General features: G+C 45.0%; 2 protein-coding genes across 7 annotated transcripts; one reads left to right on the forward strand and one right to left on the reverse strand.

Moving 5' to 3' along the window:
• Positions 1 to 2,505: 2,505 nt before the first annotated feature.
• EMC8 (ER membrane protein complex subunit 8) lies at positions 2,506 to 10,755 on the reverse strand. Its single transcript, XM_030024294.2, has 5 exons — positions 10,466 to 10,755; positions 5,579 to 5,655; positions 4,084 to 4,153; positions 3,453 to 3,547; positions 2,506 to 3,158 (listed from the first exon to the last, which is right to left on the reverse strand). The coding sequence occupies exons 1-5, from the start codon at positions 10,673 to 10,675 to the stop codon at positions 2,999 to 3,001; spliced, it is 612 nt and encodes a 203-aa protein (XP_029880154.1). The 5' UTR covers positions 10,676 to 10,755; the 3' UTR covers positions 2,506 to 2,998.
• A 56-nt stretch (positions 10,756 to 10,811) lies between these two features.
• Positions 10,812 to 14,859, forward strand: LOC115345486. Of its 6 annotated transcripts, none has more exons than XM_030024295.1 (5): positions 10,812 to 10,962; positions 11,873 to 11,952; positions 12,558 to 12,725; positions 13,684 to 13,815; positions 14,593 to 14,859. In XM_030024295.1, the coding sequence occupies exons 2-5, from the start codon at positions 11,874 to 11,876 to the stop codon at positions 14,727 to 14,729; spliced, it is 516 nt and encodes a 171-aa protein (XP_029880155.1). In that variant the 5' UTR covers positions 10,812 to 10,962; position 11,873; the 3' UTR covers positions 14,730 to 14,859. The 6 variants fall into 6 exon arrangements, with proteins under 6 accessions (XP_029880155.1, XP_029880157.1, XP_040981805.1 ...); XM_030024297.1 differs by having other exon boundaries at positions 10,922 to 10,944; XM_041125871.1 differs by having other exon boundaries at positions 10,955 to 10,976.
• Positions 14,860 to 15,046: the final 187 nt, after the last annotated feature.

The following is a 15,046-nucleotide window of genomic DNA, read 5'->3' on the forward strand; positions in this document are numbered from 1 at the left end:
CAGCTGGTGGTACACCTGGGGACACACCTCATGGCTGTCTGGGTCTCGGCTCACTCTGATCCTTAATTTCAAACTGAATAGGCGCTTAAAGTAACTGCACACTTCAAGCTCTTCGTTCTCCCCTTGTGACTAAAGGATTCACAGAGAGTACTCTCGTGAATCCAGCAAAGAGTAGTGTGCATCCTCCCACTCAGAAACCCAAGCACTTTTTACTGGTATTTTCAGATACTTGCGGGGTCTGTTTATTACTGTTTTGAAATATTAGGGTTGAGAGTGGAAAAAAGAATCCCACGTGGGAATAATTTTGCATTTCCAACTGCCTGAGGTCCTATGGATGAGGTAAAGAGCTGGGAGTTAAACATCTGGGCAGGCAAATCTCCAAATCTTGGTGAACACCGGCAGGGAGGGGAATAAAAAAATGCTGCATGTAATTAATTGCTAACAAAACAAAAAAAGAGTAAGACACCCATGCCCAGTGCTATCTTCCCAGCTATCAGGAGGACTCCAGCAATGGAGATGCAGACACCTTCCCCAAGATTTCTTCCCCAGCAGTTTGAAAAGGAGTTACCTTGAATTCCTCCAATGAATGCAGCTGATCCACCAGCCAGGAAACCAGCATTTGCTCCTGCAGGAAGGTTTGGTACATCAGCAGGAAAGGGGAACACAGCCTTTGCTGAGCCCTGCAGTTTCCTCATTCTTTCACATGAGCCACAGTGGCTGCAGGCTGCCTTGCCTTTATGAAATTGCTGCCTTTTGTCCAGCCTTCAATGCAAATAGGACAGGTGAGATAAGATCTGAGCACGGCAATGCTTGTCCTTTTTGCTTAAAGCCAGCCTGGGCTTCTACTGGTGGCAAAACACTCAAAGGACCTCATTTAAAAGCAAACAGAAGATAAAAAGAGGGAAAGACAAAGCATTAAAAGCTGCTCCCCTTCCAGCAACTTGTCTCAACGGTTTGTCACATGGAGTGTTTCCATCAGGTTACAGACTGATGACATACATTTTGCTTTGTCTTACGAGGGTGAGGGGGGAGTACTGCGAGATTAGACTGTATTAGCATATATACGATCAAAGCTTGATTATGACATCTAGTTACAAAGAATAAGAAATACGTTTCCTGTGGCTCAGGAGACATACCGGCTTATATGGCAGCGTTGGCTGACAATCTCACATAACTAATGTAACCCGTCTTGCTAAGATAACATCTGCCTCTGGAACAATAGGTTAGATTTCATGAGGTGTTTGTACAAAGTAAGACAACAGTCCTCTTCCTGCAGCGTGTGCTATTTGCAGAGCCTACTCTGAATACACGTTGCCAGCGCATTGCAGTTTCTTTTCATCCAGCTGTGGATGTGTAGTAAACAGCCACTGGAACGTGTTTATCTCGCTGTTTGTGAGCTAGACACACGTTTTCGCTCAACAAGTGAAAACATTTTCCTTTCCTGCAAGCCTATCTGACTCATGCTTAGGAAAGGCTACTGACTAAGTGCCAATCTCTTGTAATGCCCATCACACCTTACTACTGCATCGCAGGGAGACAAACCGAACCCTTTGGTTCAAACCTTCATCTCCTCCTTGGGCAGGAAGCTGAACCTCAGACCTCGCCTCGTGGCTTTGTGGAATCTGAACTGCAGGGAACTCCAGAGCAGGACCTGACTGGAGGCATCCTGGTTGTATTCACTGCCTCGGAACGGTATTTCAGCCTTACCCCATCTCTTGCTAAGGCCAAGAGTAAAACTTGTGCTTATTTAAATAGAAGCAGAGGTAGACCAAGAGGTTTTGACAATCCCATTCCCCATGTTTTAAAATAAGAATGCCAAGGAAAAAGCAGGAACTTGGAGAGAGGTGGATCATTTGGATCTTCCTTGTAAAAAGATTTCTGGGTAGGAAGAGAAGGAAATGTAGAGAAACTGTTGCAGGTTGAGGCTACGTTTAACTACACTTTGACAAACAACCACCAGGAGCAAGGCAACAAGACTTACAAAGAACTGTACTAGCCTGAGATAAAGCTTCATTGTCCAGCAAGCTGCTTCTTAGAAACAAACATTAATTAGAATGACAGACAGAAGCTGACCTAGACTATATCTAGGCTCCTTGATTCGATGTACTTGGATCGCTTGCCTTGAACTTGGAGGGATACATTTTAGACCCACTTAAACGGACACCATAGGAACCAGTTGAAAATGAGATCTGTTTATAAAACCCCAAAAGACTGCATAAAATTAATAATAATAATTAATAATAAAATTAATTTCACTCTTCTTTCGTGGACTCAAACTGGTTTAGAACAGTCATTCAAACTCATTAGTGCACTTCCAGTCCTTTTTACAAATTGTTAGGTGAATATTTGTTTTTACCTTGGGTTTAACATATTCAAGTGATAACTGTGGTTGTATGCCCACGGAGAGCAGGAATCACCATGGCGTTTGGGAATACTGCTTTAACACGGTCTCTGTAGCTGTGTCATGCTAAACCACTGCAAAACAGGTGACACGTGAGCATGGTACATCGTCCTCAGCAGTTGGCATTTTACTGTGCCGACAGAATTACATTTCCAAGCCAGGTCAAAAGAAACCGTTAACCTTACATTGTATGTATTTGACCTTAAAATTTCTCATCTGAGGACAAGGTATTTCCATAAATCATTAAAAAGTAACCTCTCTAAAGATTAGAAAAACTTAGTCAAAACTTTGTAATACGAACGGTAGGAACAAGCAGAAGTAGTTCGGGTTTTGAAGGAATAGCAACATTCGCTACAACTGGGAAGGCATCCACGAGGACAGCTGTAACTGACAGTTTGCCGTTCTTCCAAGGAACCTCACAAAAAAGAGTCAACGGCTTACGGACACATCGCTCTGCCATGTGACGTGCCACTCCTTTTTAATCAGTCGGGTTTCCACACAAGGTACTGAATATTATTCTATTTACATTCAAAAATAGCATTTTCGTCTCTTCAGTACATAGTGGGAATGCCCATAAATTAGTCAGTAGAAACCCTTCTAACACAGGTGGAGGACAGCTTTGTTGATCTCTGGGTTTGTCCAGTCGTTCCGGATATCATCTAGGTGATTATCAAAATCTACAAGCGTCTCGTAGGACTTGCTGTCCAAGAGAGATGCAGCGATTCTCTGGGCTTCGGTCCAATCTTCACAAAAATCACTAGGATGTAAAATAACCAGGAATTAAAAGTAATCACAAAGAAAATCTCCACCACCTCCTCCACTCCGGAAATTAAGCCACACTCTCTGCAACGTGGTCATGGTGGTCATACCACTGCCTGGCTGCACAAGCCTTCCGTTCTCTTTCACTATAGCAAAAAACAGCTTCAAAAGCACTGTCAGCTACACCCACCGCCCTTACAGTGTCACTGATCACAGTCCAAGTTTTGCCCCTAACCAGGCAACCCGTTTTTCCTTACTACCCCAACACAAACAAACTCTGAAGTTTACTCACACGTGCGGGTCCTTGCACCTCCACTTGTTCTCATGAAGCTCATACACATGAATGGCAGGCTCTACGCACTCCATCGTAAACTTGGTGTTATCAACCTGTTGTGCAACAGGAAAACACCACCTTAGTCTCTTCCTCAAGATCCCAAGTAAAGAGATGATATAAAAAACAAAGTCAGTTTTTACAAACAGGGCACCTTACACTAACTCATCCACTGTTCTACCTTCGAGTGAGCCAAATTTTACACGTTTAAACTGCCAACATCCTTTGTCACTGCAGCAAGGATGCAAAGCACTGTTTGTTTCATAAAAGACCAGAGTTTAAGTCACAGAAGGGGATCTGAAGTCATGAAATACACTGCCTTCCCTCAAGCCTCGCAAGCAGAGAAGGCCTTCACTTCCTTTGAGACAGCAGAGAGCTAACCGCAGTCTCTCTGTAGACTTACTAAGAACTTCACTGGCTACAGGTCATTGCATCTCTTCCCCAGAGCATTTGGAGGGAAAGAGGAAATTAGTTACTTCACTATTAGAGGACCCAGAGAAGAGCATTTAAATGGCTAGTCCAACACCACGGTCATAACATCAACAATACAGAAATGGGGGGGGGGGGGGGGGGAAGCAATGAAGTAATTTACCATTATGAGCGCTGTATCGTTAAAGCCCTCTGCAATTCTGGAGGCCACCTTTTCCGCAACCTGGTTTGGACTGCAGCAGAAGGTAAAAGTAACTGTGTTATGTGAACCATGACATTTTAGCTGACACCAGCAGGAAATATGCTTAAAGAGATGTGAAAACTACACTGCGTGCTTACAAACAGGAACAAGATATCGAGCTGATGCTACACTTGATTGAAGTCAGAAGGCCAAGAAAACCCCAGCTCCTCTCTTCAGCACATGATCTCGATCTCAGCTATGCTTAGGCAAAGGGTTTTTGAACAGCAAAATGCTCACTGCAGACTTTATGTGGAATCAACGTTTTGCGGCCTCCTACCTTCTTCCACCAGACCAAAGTCTGCAGCCACTTTTGCCCTTGCAGGCATTTAAAAAAGAAACCGAGTTCGCTCCCCAGTCTGCATTTGAACCCACTCACTGCCCAGCTTCTCTACCAAAATCAGATAATCTTTTAAAGAAAAACCTTTACCATGTTTCAAAGATGACAGTCTCTGCGTGGTGCCAGTTATCTTCAGAAATGAAATCGGAGTTTTAAAAAAAAAAAAAGCAACCAAGCCTGTGATATTCTTTCAAACCTCAAATAGAACAGAGAAACTGTATCTTCTCCTTAAAAATGTCTCACGCAGATTTATTTACCTTGTAAGGAAAGGACAAATAATGCCCTTATCCCTGTTAGATACCTTAGCAGTCACAAGTATTACTTAAAAAACCATACTTGTGACTGAAGGATATACATTAACAAAATCACCGGAACATAGCATAATACTTTAAACAAACTGTTCATATTTTCTTTGAATGCAAGTATGACGTACTCTCATTAGTCCTGATACTGGATTTGTCTAATAGATACAGGGGAAAATATTTGATACACATACCTAAAGCTATATTGTGGCTCCACAGGAAGGCCCCTTTATTGCTTATTGAGTAATTTGAGATAGCTAGCAGGGAAAAAAAAAAAGACTAATCCTGGGGAAAATAAGTGAAAAGAGGTATTTCTGCTTGACTGACATCATCTTCCATTTCAAGAGTGTCCCTTTACCATGTAAGAAAATGCTTCAGTAAAAATCTGAGACTATTAAGTAGTTTAGTAAGAATTAGGTCACTTCTGAAAGACTTTCCAAAAGATACTCAGAGTCATTCAAGTTTACAAGATATGTACTGCACAAGCTAACGCTCCTGCAAATTTTGGCTATTTCCCTGACAACTGTAATTAAACTGGTTGGCAGTCGTTCAAAGACTGGCCTTTTATAGTATCCACTAAAGAGGAGTGATTCTGGAAAGACTGGGGTTTCTGCACCTGAACAAAGGCCATATCCACCAGCACCACGAAGACAATGTGAAACCAGATGACAGTTGTCAAAGTTAATCAACACGCATGATTTATGTCGATGATTTTTGTTGGCAGAGTACAAAGTACAACATAAAAGAGCAAACAGAAGGAAATATTGCACCAACACACCTGGCATCTTTCACGCGTTCATTTGCCTGGTAATATCCAGCTATCACGTAGCTATTCTCTTTGCACCAAGAGTCAATCTGAAAAAGTAATTGGAACAATTAAGCCCAGGGAAAAAAAAAAGAAAAACCCTACAGAACTAAGGAAATCTCGTGTCTGTCCTGCAAATAAAACAGTAATTGAATGATTACAATATCTTTGCCAACTGCTTCTTTAAATATATACATATTTATATATATTTATGTGTGCACTCACACACAGAGTTTGGCTAATTTAGCGAGATCAGAGAAACCAAATTGAACATTCGGAGAATGATGGAAAACATTAACCAAATGGAGCAAAAGAGCAAGAAGTTATCTCAGTCAAAGCCTGGCCTAAATTCGAATGACAAGACTAGTAAAGAGCTTCAGCAACGCTGCCTGGGAAAGGAGTCTAGGTCTTACCTATTGCTGTTTATGGCTATTTTCTGTTAGTGTTCATTTGACAGAGAGAAGTTAGAAAATGCTCAGCATGTAGATGTGTGACTGTACTGTCCTTTCAAAATGAGCCTGTTCATTTTATTTCTAACGTAATATTTCTAGGTTAAAGTGTAAGCATTTTTTACCTTAATTAGCAAATCAAGGTCAAAGTGAAAGGTAAATGCGAGGCAGAAAAAGTTTGCCCCATTTATCATTTTTTCAACCTGCTCCGTTACGAAAAGCCTTTTGTGATAAAATTGTTTTCCTTTGAGAGTTCACCTGCAAGGGTAACTAACCACGGGAGCAACTTATCAAACCATGTGGGTGGATTCTCCACTCTTTTGAAATCTTTCAATTGAAACTGAACACTCTTCTAAAAATACTCTCCAGCTCAGCCACAAGATAAGGGCTCGCTGAAAGAGCTATTGGCATAAATTCTCTCATCTCCATTACAGACATGGTCAGTCCAGGCAGCTCCTCCTTATATAACATCTATATGTAAATGAAAAAACGTATCCATTTCTTTGCATATGATTTACACAACTTGTGATTTACACAAGTACAAAAGTTTATGTAGTTTTCTTGTGGTTTTTTTTTTTTTTAGTGCAGTTTCAGTATGCGCACACTGCTGTTCTTTCTGCTTTACGCTGGATCTGAATTCCTCCTGCTGAGTCTGTCTTGCTTTGAAAATACATATATATATATGTATGTATGATGTTTCTCCTTATAACTGAGGATATGAAGTCAGCATAATAGAGCCCTGAAACATAGAAGCGGAGAAAGCAGCTAGAATTTTCCTCTGCAGTCCCTAAAGAGCTTGCATCAAAAAACCCTCAATAGCTATATTAAAATGGAGTCCAAAAATATACCTGATGCTGACCTGTCGCATCCTGCAAGTCAAATAAACCTCATATTTAGCAATAATTATAGTATTAGACTGCATAAACAAACAAAAAAAAGCCACACAAATAATCCCTCCTCTACAAGGGATGACAGGGATTTACGTGATAAAAAAAAAAAAAAAAAAAAAAAAAAAAAAGGCTGTGTAGCCCTGCTATAGCTGAGGGCCAACTGCTGTTTCAATTACAAACCCATTTTGAGGGCTTAGGACTACAGTTTTAATTATTAGTGGCTTGAAAGCTTGGCATTAAAGCCAGAAGCCCAGACACTAAAACTAATAATAATTAAAAAAAAGTCCATCAATTTAAAAATAAAAATCCTTAGTTCCAAATTAATTTTTCTTGTGTACTGAAAATGGTCTTGAAAAAAGAGAGTATGATTTTTAAGTTCTCAGTTCCCTAAGCAGTAACTAAAGACTGCTTCCGTAAAAAAAAAAGAAAAGGAAAAAAAATCTTTTTGGAATTAAAGCTGTTTCCACCTGCAATTTCCAAACACTTTCTAACCGCAGCACTGTCACCACAGGTAGCCTTAGCATCAATTAGCCCCTGATATTTTTAGTCACGTCCATCCCTGAAGAGGGCAAGCCAACAGGGCGACAAATTGTATCTTGCTTCCACATGGTGTGTGTCACCCCTGAAAAATCAAAAGTGGCCTGCCCTCCGATTTGCTGCGGCCACCAAAGGCGGGTGGCAGAGGGGTTTACGAGAGCCCTGGGAGGAGAAAGGCTGTAACCTACTGCCATCAGACCACTGTTTCAGGCAGCAGGGAGACAGCCATGCGGACGGAGGGGGAAGTGCTGCATGGGTTTGTTCTTTTTTTTTTTTTTTTTTTTTTGAGAAGATGCGGTTGCAAAACCACATCAATTAGCTGAGAAATTCAAAGGCACAAAAAACCCCCCATGTGAAACTTAATTCACTTTTTCTTTAATGACTCCATTTTTGAAAGGGATTTATAACCGACAAGCCAAAGTGCAAATTAAACACACGCGCTTCTGCTCTCTCCTCCAGAGCTACAAACCTTCAAGCACTGCTGTGTGTTTAATAAAATCCGATTTTGTTGCTTCCTTGTACCTAGGCTGCTGCTAAAGCACTGCTTGCAATTTTTAGAAGTTACCACATGGACAAGTCTGTTTGAAAGCGTACCCTCTATTTTCAGATTAAATCTGGAGACTATTTCTCCCATTTGATGTTCTGGGATAAATCAGGTCAGAGAAAAGGAGGTGAAGCTCGTGGGGCTAGTTCTAGAAAACCCTCACATGTATGACCAGTCCACAGGCTTGACCAAGAATCAGCAGTAATTGAACTGGAAGAGAACCAGATCCCATCAAAACCTGTCAAAGCTTCAAAATCCTTTAGAAACAGGGGCACTTTGCTACAAACATCGAGTTGCAACCATGCTAATCTCACTGATTTATTCAGTAACCATGCGTTACGTTGTACGGAACAGGCGAGAGCGCCCTCCTTTTAAACCTTACGACAATAAAATCCAATTTTCATAGCTGCCGTGCCAGTATTTATTGACACCTTTGCCTTTGTTTAAACAAAGAACAAGAGCAAAAGGCCTTGGGCTCTTGTCAAGTGCTGTGTTTTAAAGCTGCCAAGTATCACAGAAGTCATCAAACGTGACTGCAAACAACGATGTGACTTAGCAAGTCCTAATTAACGTGGGAAATGCTGGGGGTTTCCAATCTTAAACTTTTTGTATCAAAAGCCAAGAGCAAATATGTAAGACAATGCCATTTCTTTGGTTCCATAATGATTTGCTTACTGTAGATGTGGCAAGACATTTCAGATGTTGCAAGAAACAGGATTTATTTCCTTCATAATATGATCCTGTAGCAAGACCTACACTAGAAAACTAGACTGAAGGCCTAAAGTTCACGAAAATTCACTGCCACCGACCCTTAGAAAGGCATCTAATCCCGATTTAAAGACAAACCCTACACATACTTTAAATATATTATACATGTTACTCTATACTTCATTAGCAACTTCCACTTACTCATTCCCAGAGGAAAAACAAATTACCGTCATTCAGAAAGGTAAAGTCAAGCCTTGCCTACATTAAAGCAATTATGTACAGTCTTTTTACATTTTCCCAAGCAGTAACATGAGGAAAACCGTAAGCAGATAACGATTACACGACCAGCATACTTTTCTGTGTTACTCCTACACTGTTACACTGGCGTAAACATATTTAAGACTGACAAATTTTGTGTGCTCCACAGCAGTATGGCAAACCTAAACGGCCAAGGCTCAGGCTCGGCCCCTGTTCCTGTGCCTCTGGCTGCATTTCATCATACCCAGGCTTCAGAAAGATCTCAAAATTCCCATGGCTTCATCTCAACTGGAAAAAACAGGAATTTATTTACAAATGAATATTTTCTGATGAACCAATCTGTTAAACTGAGGGAAACGTTTAGGCCAAGAAGTCTAGAAGAATCAGAAATTAGTTACTTTTACAGAAATCCAAAAGGCATGGATTTTCTCCTGTTAATAATGACAAGTCTTTAAATGGATAGAAAAGTCCAGAGTCCAAATCACACCCAGATCTCACTTCAGTGGTGGCTATGCCTACAGCAAAGGTGCCAAAACGCTTCTTTGCCTCCAGATTTGCACCAGCCCACCCCGACTCCCCGTTACAATAAAATCCAAGCACGTTTCGCTCCCTCTGTCTTCTGGTTTTGACAAAGGGACTCTCCCCAAACGCCAGGCAGAAAAGAGCCATGGTCCAATGCAGGATGGCTCCCGGTCTTCATGACCAGGGCATTGAGACTGGAAAGCGCCGGCCCTACGGTCCTGCCATCGTTCTTGTCCTGCCTATATGACGACGGGGGGAAAATGGATTATCCTACAATGACTAATTGCTCTTCCACAGTGGCAGGTGAGGTAGGAGATACTGTAACGGGGAGCGCTTGGCTGCCCCAGCCTATCCCACGGTTAACTAACCAACAGCTAGCTTGCAAGATACAAAGTGAGATTTCAAACCCAAGCCAGACCTCCAGTATGAAGACACATAATTTTTTTTTTTTTTTCCTATTTAGGCTAATGGCTTCCATAAATGGGGAAAGCATACTAAAATTAATTAAGAAATACATATGTATATGCATCTATACCCTCTTACTTGGAGACAAGCATGCCCTTTTCCAATTAGCTGATACTGCTTTGAAGTGCCCTAAAGGTAAGCTGGGAAAAGCTCTTCCTGCTGTAGAATAAGGACATTCCCTCTGGGAGTTATTCGGAGATAATGACACCGACAGAAGTAGCAGTTTCTGTGCACTGGCAAAGAAATTAGACAAAACTACGAGGCTTTGCAGTTTGCGGCTGCTTCCCCAGCGGAAAGCCGTACAGCGGGTGGACCTCGGTTTTTTTTTTTTTTCTTTTTTTTTTTCCAACTTTACTTTTACCGCTCACCCCCCAGATTTGGCTATCGCTAGTGCAGGGCTGGCAGAACTACCCCAGCCCCCCAAGTCCCCTCAGCACCGGCCCTTCCTCACCCCCCGGCCGCACCCCTCCCAGGCCTAGAGCCTTACCAAGGTGAGGGCCACCTCCAGCATGGGCGCCAGGGCCAGGGTACCGTGAAAGAGCGGGATACAGTCGACGAAAAGCGAGGGAGGCCCGGTCTGGTCGCGACGCGGAGCGCCCGACGGCCGTTCGGCCACCAGCAGCCCGTTAACGGCGCAGTGCGGGTACTTCGCGCCGTGCAGCACCATTTTGCAGTAAGCTTGCGTGGTCAGCTTCATCCTGCCACGGCAGACAGCCCCCGGCGGCCGACACCGCTCCACCGGCCCCGCTCCCCGTCCCGTCCCGTCCCGTCCCGTCCCGTCCCGCCGCCAAACGTCGTCAAACGCCGCCAAGCGCTGTCGTAAAAAAAGCGAGGGGCGGAGGTCCTCCCGTATCCCATCAACCCCGCGGGTTAAAGGGCCGCTCCTTCGCGGCTTCTCGCTCTCCCGCGTACTCCCGGCGTGCACCGCGCTTCCGCTCGGCCGCCTCCTTCCGGTCGCAGCCCCGGGTAGAGGACGGTCGCCAGGTCGTCGGGCCGCGGCGGGGCCGGGAGGGGGGTGACGGGGGCTGCCCGCTCCCCGACGGTGGGAGGGTGGGCCCTGCCCGCCACGTTCACCCGCCCCGGGGGATGGGCGGGTGGCGCGGGCCTGGTTGGCGGTGGGGGAATGAGGGGCGGAGGGCTGCGGCCTTCCCCTTGAAGGAGCCGGGGGCGGGAGGGGGGGGGGGGTGGTGTCGGTGCGGCGTCATATCGCCGGTGTCACGGCATGTCGGGAGGGTGTCAGGCGTCACCGCCGTGGGTGGCACCGTGGACGGGGGGGCGGGGGCCTCGCTTCCCTGTGCCGTGAGGTCCGCGCCAAGGTCAGGCGTGGGCCCTGGGCTCCGTGCTCACCTCGCGGGGGGTTCGTGGGGTTTTTTTTGTTTGTTTGTTTGCTGAGATCAGGGGCCTGTGAGAAACCCGTGTCCTGGAGCGGAGGCTTGGGCGGGGAGGCTGTGGGAGAAACCGTTAGCCGGGTGTCTGCCCTCCCCTTGGACATGCCGGTGTTGTTCGCTGCTGGAGTATTTCTTCAGTGGGTGTGAGATGTGTTTAGACTCAGCTCGCTTGGGGCTCCTGGCTTGAGCCCAGGAACGATTCGTTACTGAGCGAAAGCATCCCGGAAGGCTGACTTGAACATGAGAATGCCTTTGAGTTCAAATACAGGAGGCTGCGGGGAAAAAAGGGGGGAGAGGAAGACTCATCCAAGTAGTTCTAGTGGGGTAATGTCCCTGAAAAGCCCGGAGCGGTTCGGTCTGATGTGCTGCTCTTTGGAGAAGGGGCAGGAAGCCTCTAGGCCGGCTTTTCTTTTTTATAGACTATTAGAAAATGGTGTTATTTCACCTTTGTACATTCGATGTCTTTACCTGATGCTGACTTACCTGCTGTTGTTTTGTGCTGACAGGATGTTGGCTTCCAGGGCGTTCAGCCTCATTGGGAAGAGAGCCATTTCCACCTCCATCTGTGTGAGAGCGCACGGCCATGGTAGGTGGCAACCGCTTCGCTGTTTTAGTAAGGACGATAAAACAAGAGCTCTAGAGGAAGAACACAAAAAGCTGCTGCTGGGGTTTGGGTAAGGAAAGAATTGGGATAGAGGGGGTTTGGTGAGGCTGGTGCCTTGCCCGGTGGCAGGACAGCTGTCTGAGCAGGCGGTGCCAGCAGATGGCATTGCGGAGGCGTAGGCAGCGCTGACGGCTGCTGGGGAGGTGGCAGGAGCCGAGGGCCGGGCAGAAACTAGGATGGAAAAGGTGGAGAGGGCTTCTAGGTATTTGGTAGGGGAGGTGATCAGTGTGACAGCTGGAAACAGAGGTGGCCGAGACATTAATAAAGTAATTTTGGATATTACCTTTTATGTAGATCCTCCTTCTGCTTTATTCTTACGCTCTTAAAATAGCACCCACTTTAAGTACTCTCTCTTTTCCCTCTTCCTCCTCAATGAATGCTTCATCCAGAAGTCTTTTCCCTCCTGGATTCCTTAACTATCATCATGTTTTTGACTGCACTGTTGGTTTTTTGTATTGTAACCAGTAAGGGATGTTTGTGCAAGAGTCAGAAGCTTGAATGGGTGTGTCTTCTGTTCCCATGTGCAGCTGGTGTTGTCAAAGCAGAGGATTTCAGCCTCCCAGCCTATGTCGACCGTCGTGACGTTCCCCTGCCTGAAGTGGCCTTTGTAAGGGATCTCTCTGCTCAGCAGAAGGCGCTGAAAGAGAAGGAAAAGGCGTCTTGGACTGCTCTGTCCGTTGATGAGAAAGTCGAACGTAGGTAGCAGGGGCTTTAACCTCACAGCTAGCAACGACGCGATCTGATCTGTTGCGCGTTCATTGTTGACAGCTTTTACTAGAAAGCGGCAGGCGGTGCCTGTTGAGGTAGCTGCTAAACCCTGCTCTTTCCAGCGGCTCTGCAAGCAGAGCCGTGAAGGAGCTTTGTTAATTATGATGGAGCTCCTTGTGTACGTGCGAGTGGAGATCAGTGGTTTGTGTTCTTGGGATCCTCGGTGCTGTTTCAAAAAGTTAGAAGCGCCTGCCATGGTGTCTGTTAGGTGCCAGAAGTGAAGTTCAGCAATTTCTTCCTCTTCCAGAAAACAAATAATCATTATATTTGTTTCTTGATTCCCATCTGCTATCGACAAGCCAGAAGAACATCTCTTTGTTATAATAATATGCAATTGTTAGTCCGGCAGAGTAAAATGAACCCTGTGTATTTGAATGTTAATGACCATTGACCTTAGCATTACCAAATTGCAGGTAATTAAAGTGCCGAGCAGGTGTTTGACTTGCCAATAAAACCGCATCATCTTTTCTAACTGCCGTCATGGTATGCAAGTGAGAACCTGATCTCTCAGCAGTGCTGTGTCCACCCGTGTCCCACTGAGAAGGTTTAAAACTCTTTTGGGAATCGCTCAAATATTTGTAAGCACTCTCCAAATCTAATGCTGTTTTGAACTTCAAAATATTGTGGGCCTTAGTGGCGAAGCTGAGGGAAGCCTTTTGAGATACCAGCGTTCCCGTTGAAATTATTTGTGCTAGGAAGCTTTGTGGTCAGTAACGGCCCTGGGAATTGGAGGGAGGGAAGGAGAGCTCCGTTTCTCCTTCTGTCAGGCCTTCCCCTTTCGTTCAGCTTTAGGCTTTGGTCACCTCCCTCTGGAGAGCAGCCAGTTGCCTGCAAGTCACAGGAAGAGTAAAAGAAATGATTTGATGCTTTTTAACTTTTTTGCAGTGTATCGTATCAAATTTAACGAGAGCTATGCAGAAATGAACAGAGGATCAAATGAATGGAAGACCGTCCTCGGTGGAGTACTGTTCTTTCTTGGTGTAACTGGTGTCATCCTCATTTGGCAGAAACATTATAGTAAGTAAATGCCATACAGAGTTAAGTCTTAAATGAAGAGCAAGATCAATTGATACCTGATGGGAAATTAGAGAATTCTCCGTAAACTGCTCCGGGGGGGTCAGAGTGGTGTATCGAACAGCTGTTCCGGTGACCTCCTGGCAGTTGCTCTTTGTTAGTCTCTGAAACTCAGTTCTGGAGCTGTAACTTCATGGAGATGAGCAGGTACATAGCGTAAATATTCAGAAGCTGACTTGTAGAAAGGTGAAGGTGGTGGAGAGAGCTTTGGTGGGAGGAGAGGAAAGGGAGGGGAAAGTGTGGTGATACACTAATGATCCCAGAGCTTCCTCCTCCTGTGAAACCTGCTGTCGCAAACGTTTATTGCTGCCTTGGTAGTAAACATTTGAGTTTCTGCCATGTTTGGCTTCCTTCCCAGCTAACGATCCTACCTCGAGGGAGCCTTCCAGCTGCCGTGAGGCAGAGCATGCAGTTAAATGAGCTGCTCTCTGTCTTGAGGCTTCATCTACTCGCGGTGAAAGTTTAGGAGGAGGCTGTTGTCTTGGTACAAGCCTTTTCTGATGAACAAAACGGCTAGAGAATCAATGTGGGAATCTGGTCTGAGCTGAATGCTTCAGAAATTGGATGTAGGGAACGTAGGTTTGAACAGTGATGGCGTGCATGTAATCAGCACTGGTGGCTTCGGGGGGAAAAAAGCTTTTTGTTAGTGAAACTTGTACCTTGGTTCCCAACTTGCTCGTTTTGTATCACGATGTAATTCTGCCTGCTTTTGAATTGCAGTGTACGGCCCTATTCCGCACACCTTCTCTGACGAGTGGCTGTCAGCGCAGACGAAGAGAATGTTGGACATGCGGATTAATCCCGTGGAGGGCATCTCTTCCCAGTGGGATTTTGAGAAGAATGAATGGAAGAAATGAAGCAACTCAGTGGAACCTGCTCTGCTTGAATATGAAATGATTCCATCACCTGTGTGTGACCTCGTTGCTTATGTACTGGAACAACCTCTCTGCCTACACAGATGCTAATAAATGTCTGGTTAACTTGAAAGTTTCCTTTTATTGGTCTTCAAATGCGTTTGTTGTGATGGTAATCTGTAGTGCGGGTTGAGGGGCAGAGCTTTCCCAGAGAGTCGTGTCATGGTTGGTATATAATCAGTTAAAGGGAATGTTTCTGGGGCACAGCCGGCAGTCCTGCTGTGCAGAAGTCTGAGCTACATGTAAGGTAAGCAGATCCC

Source organism: Aquila chrysaetos, chromosome 9 (assembly GCF_900496995.4).
Source record: "Aquila chrysaetos chrysaetos chromosome 9, bAquChr1.4, whole genome shotgun sequence".
Taxonomy (NCBI): Eukaryota; Metazoa; Chordata; class Aves; order Accipitriformes; family Accipitridae; genus Aquila; species Aquila chrysaetos.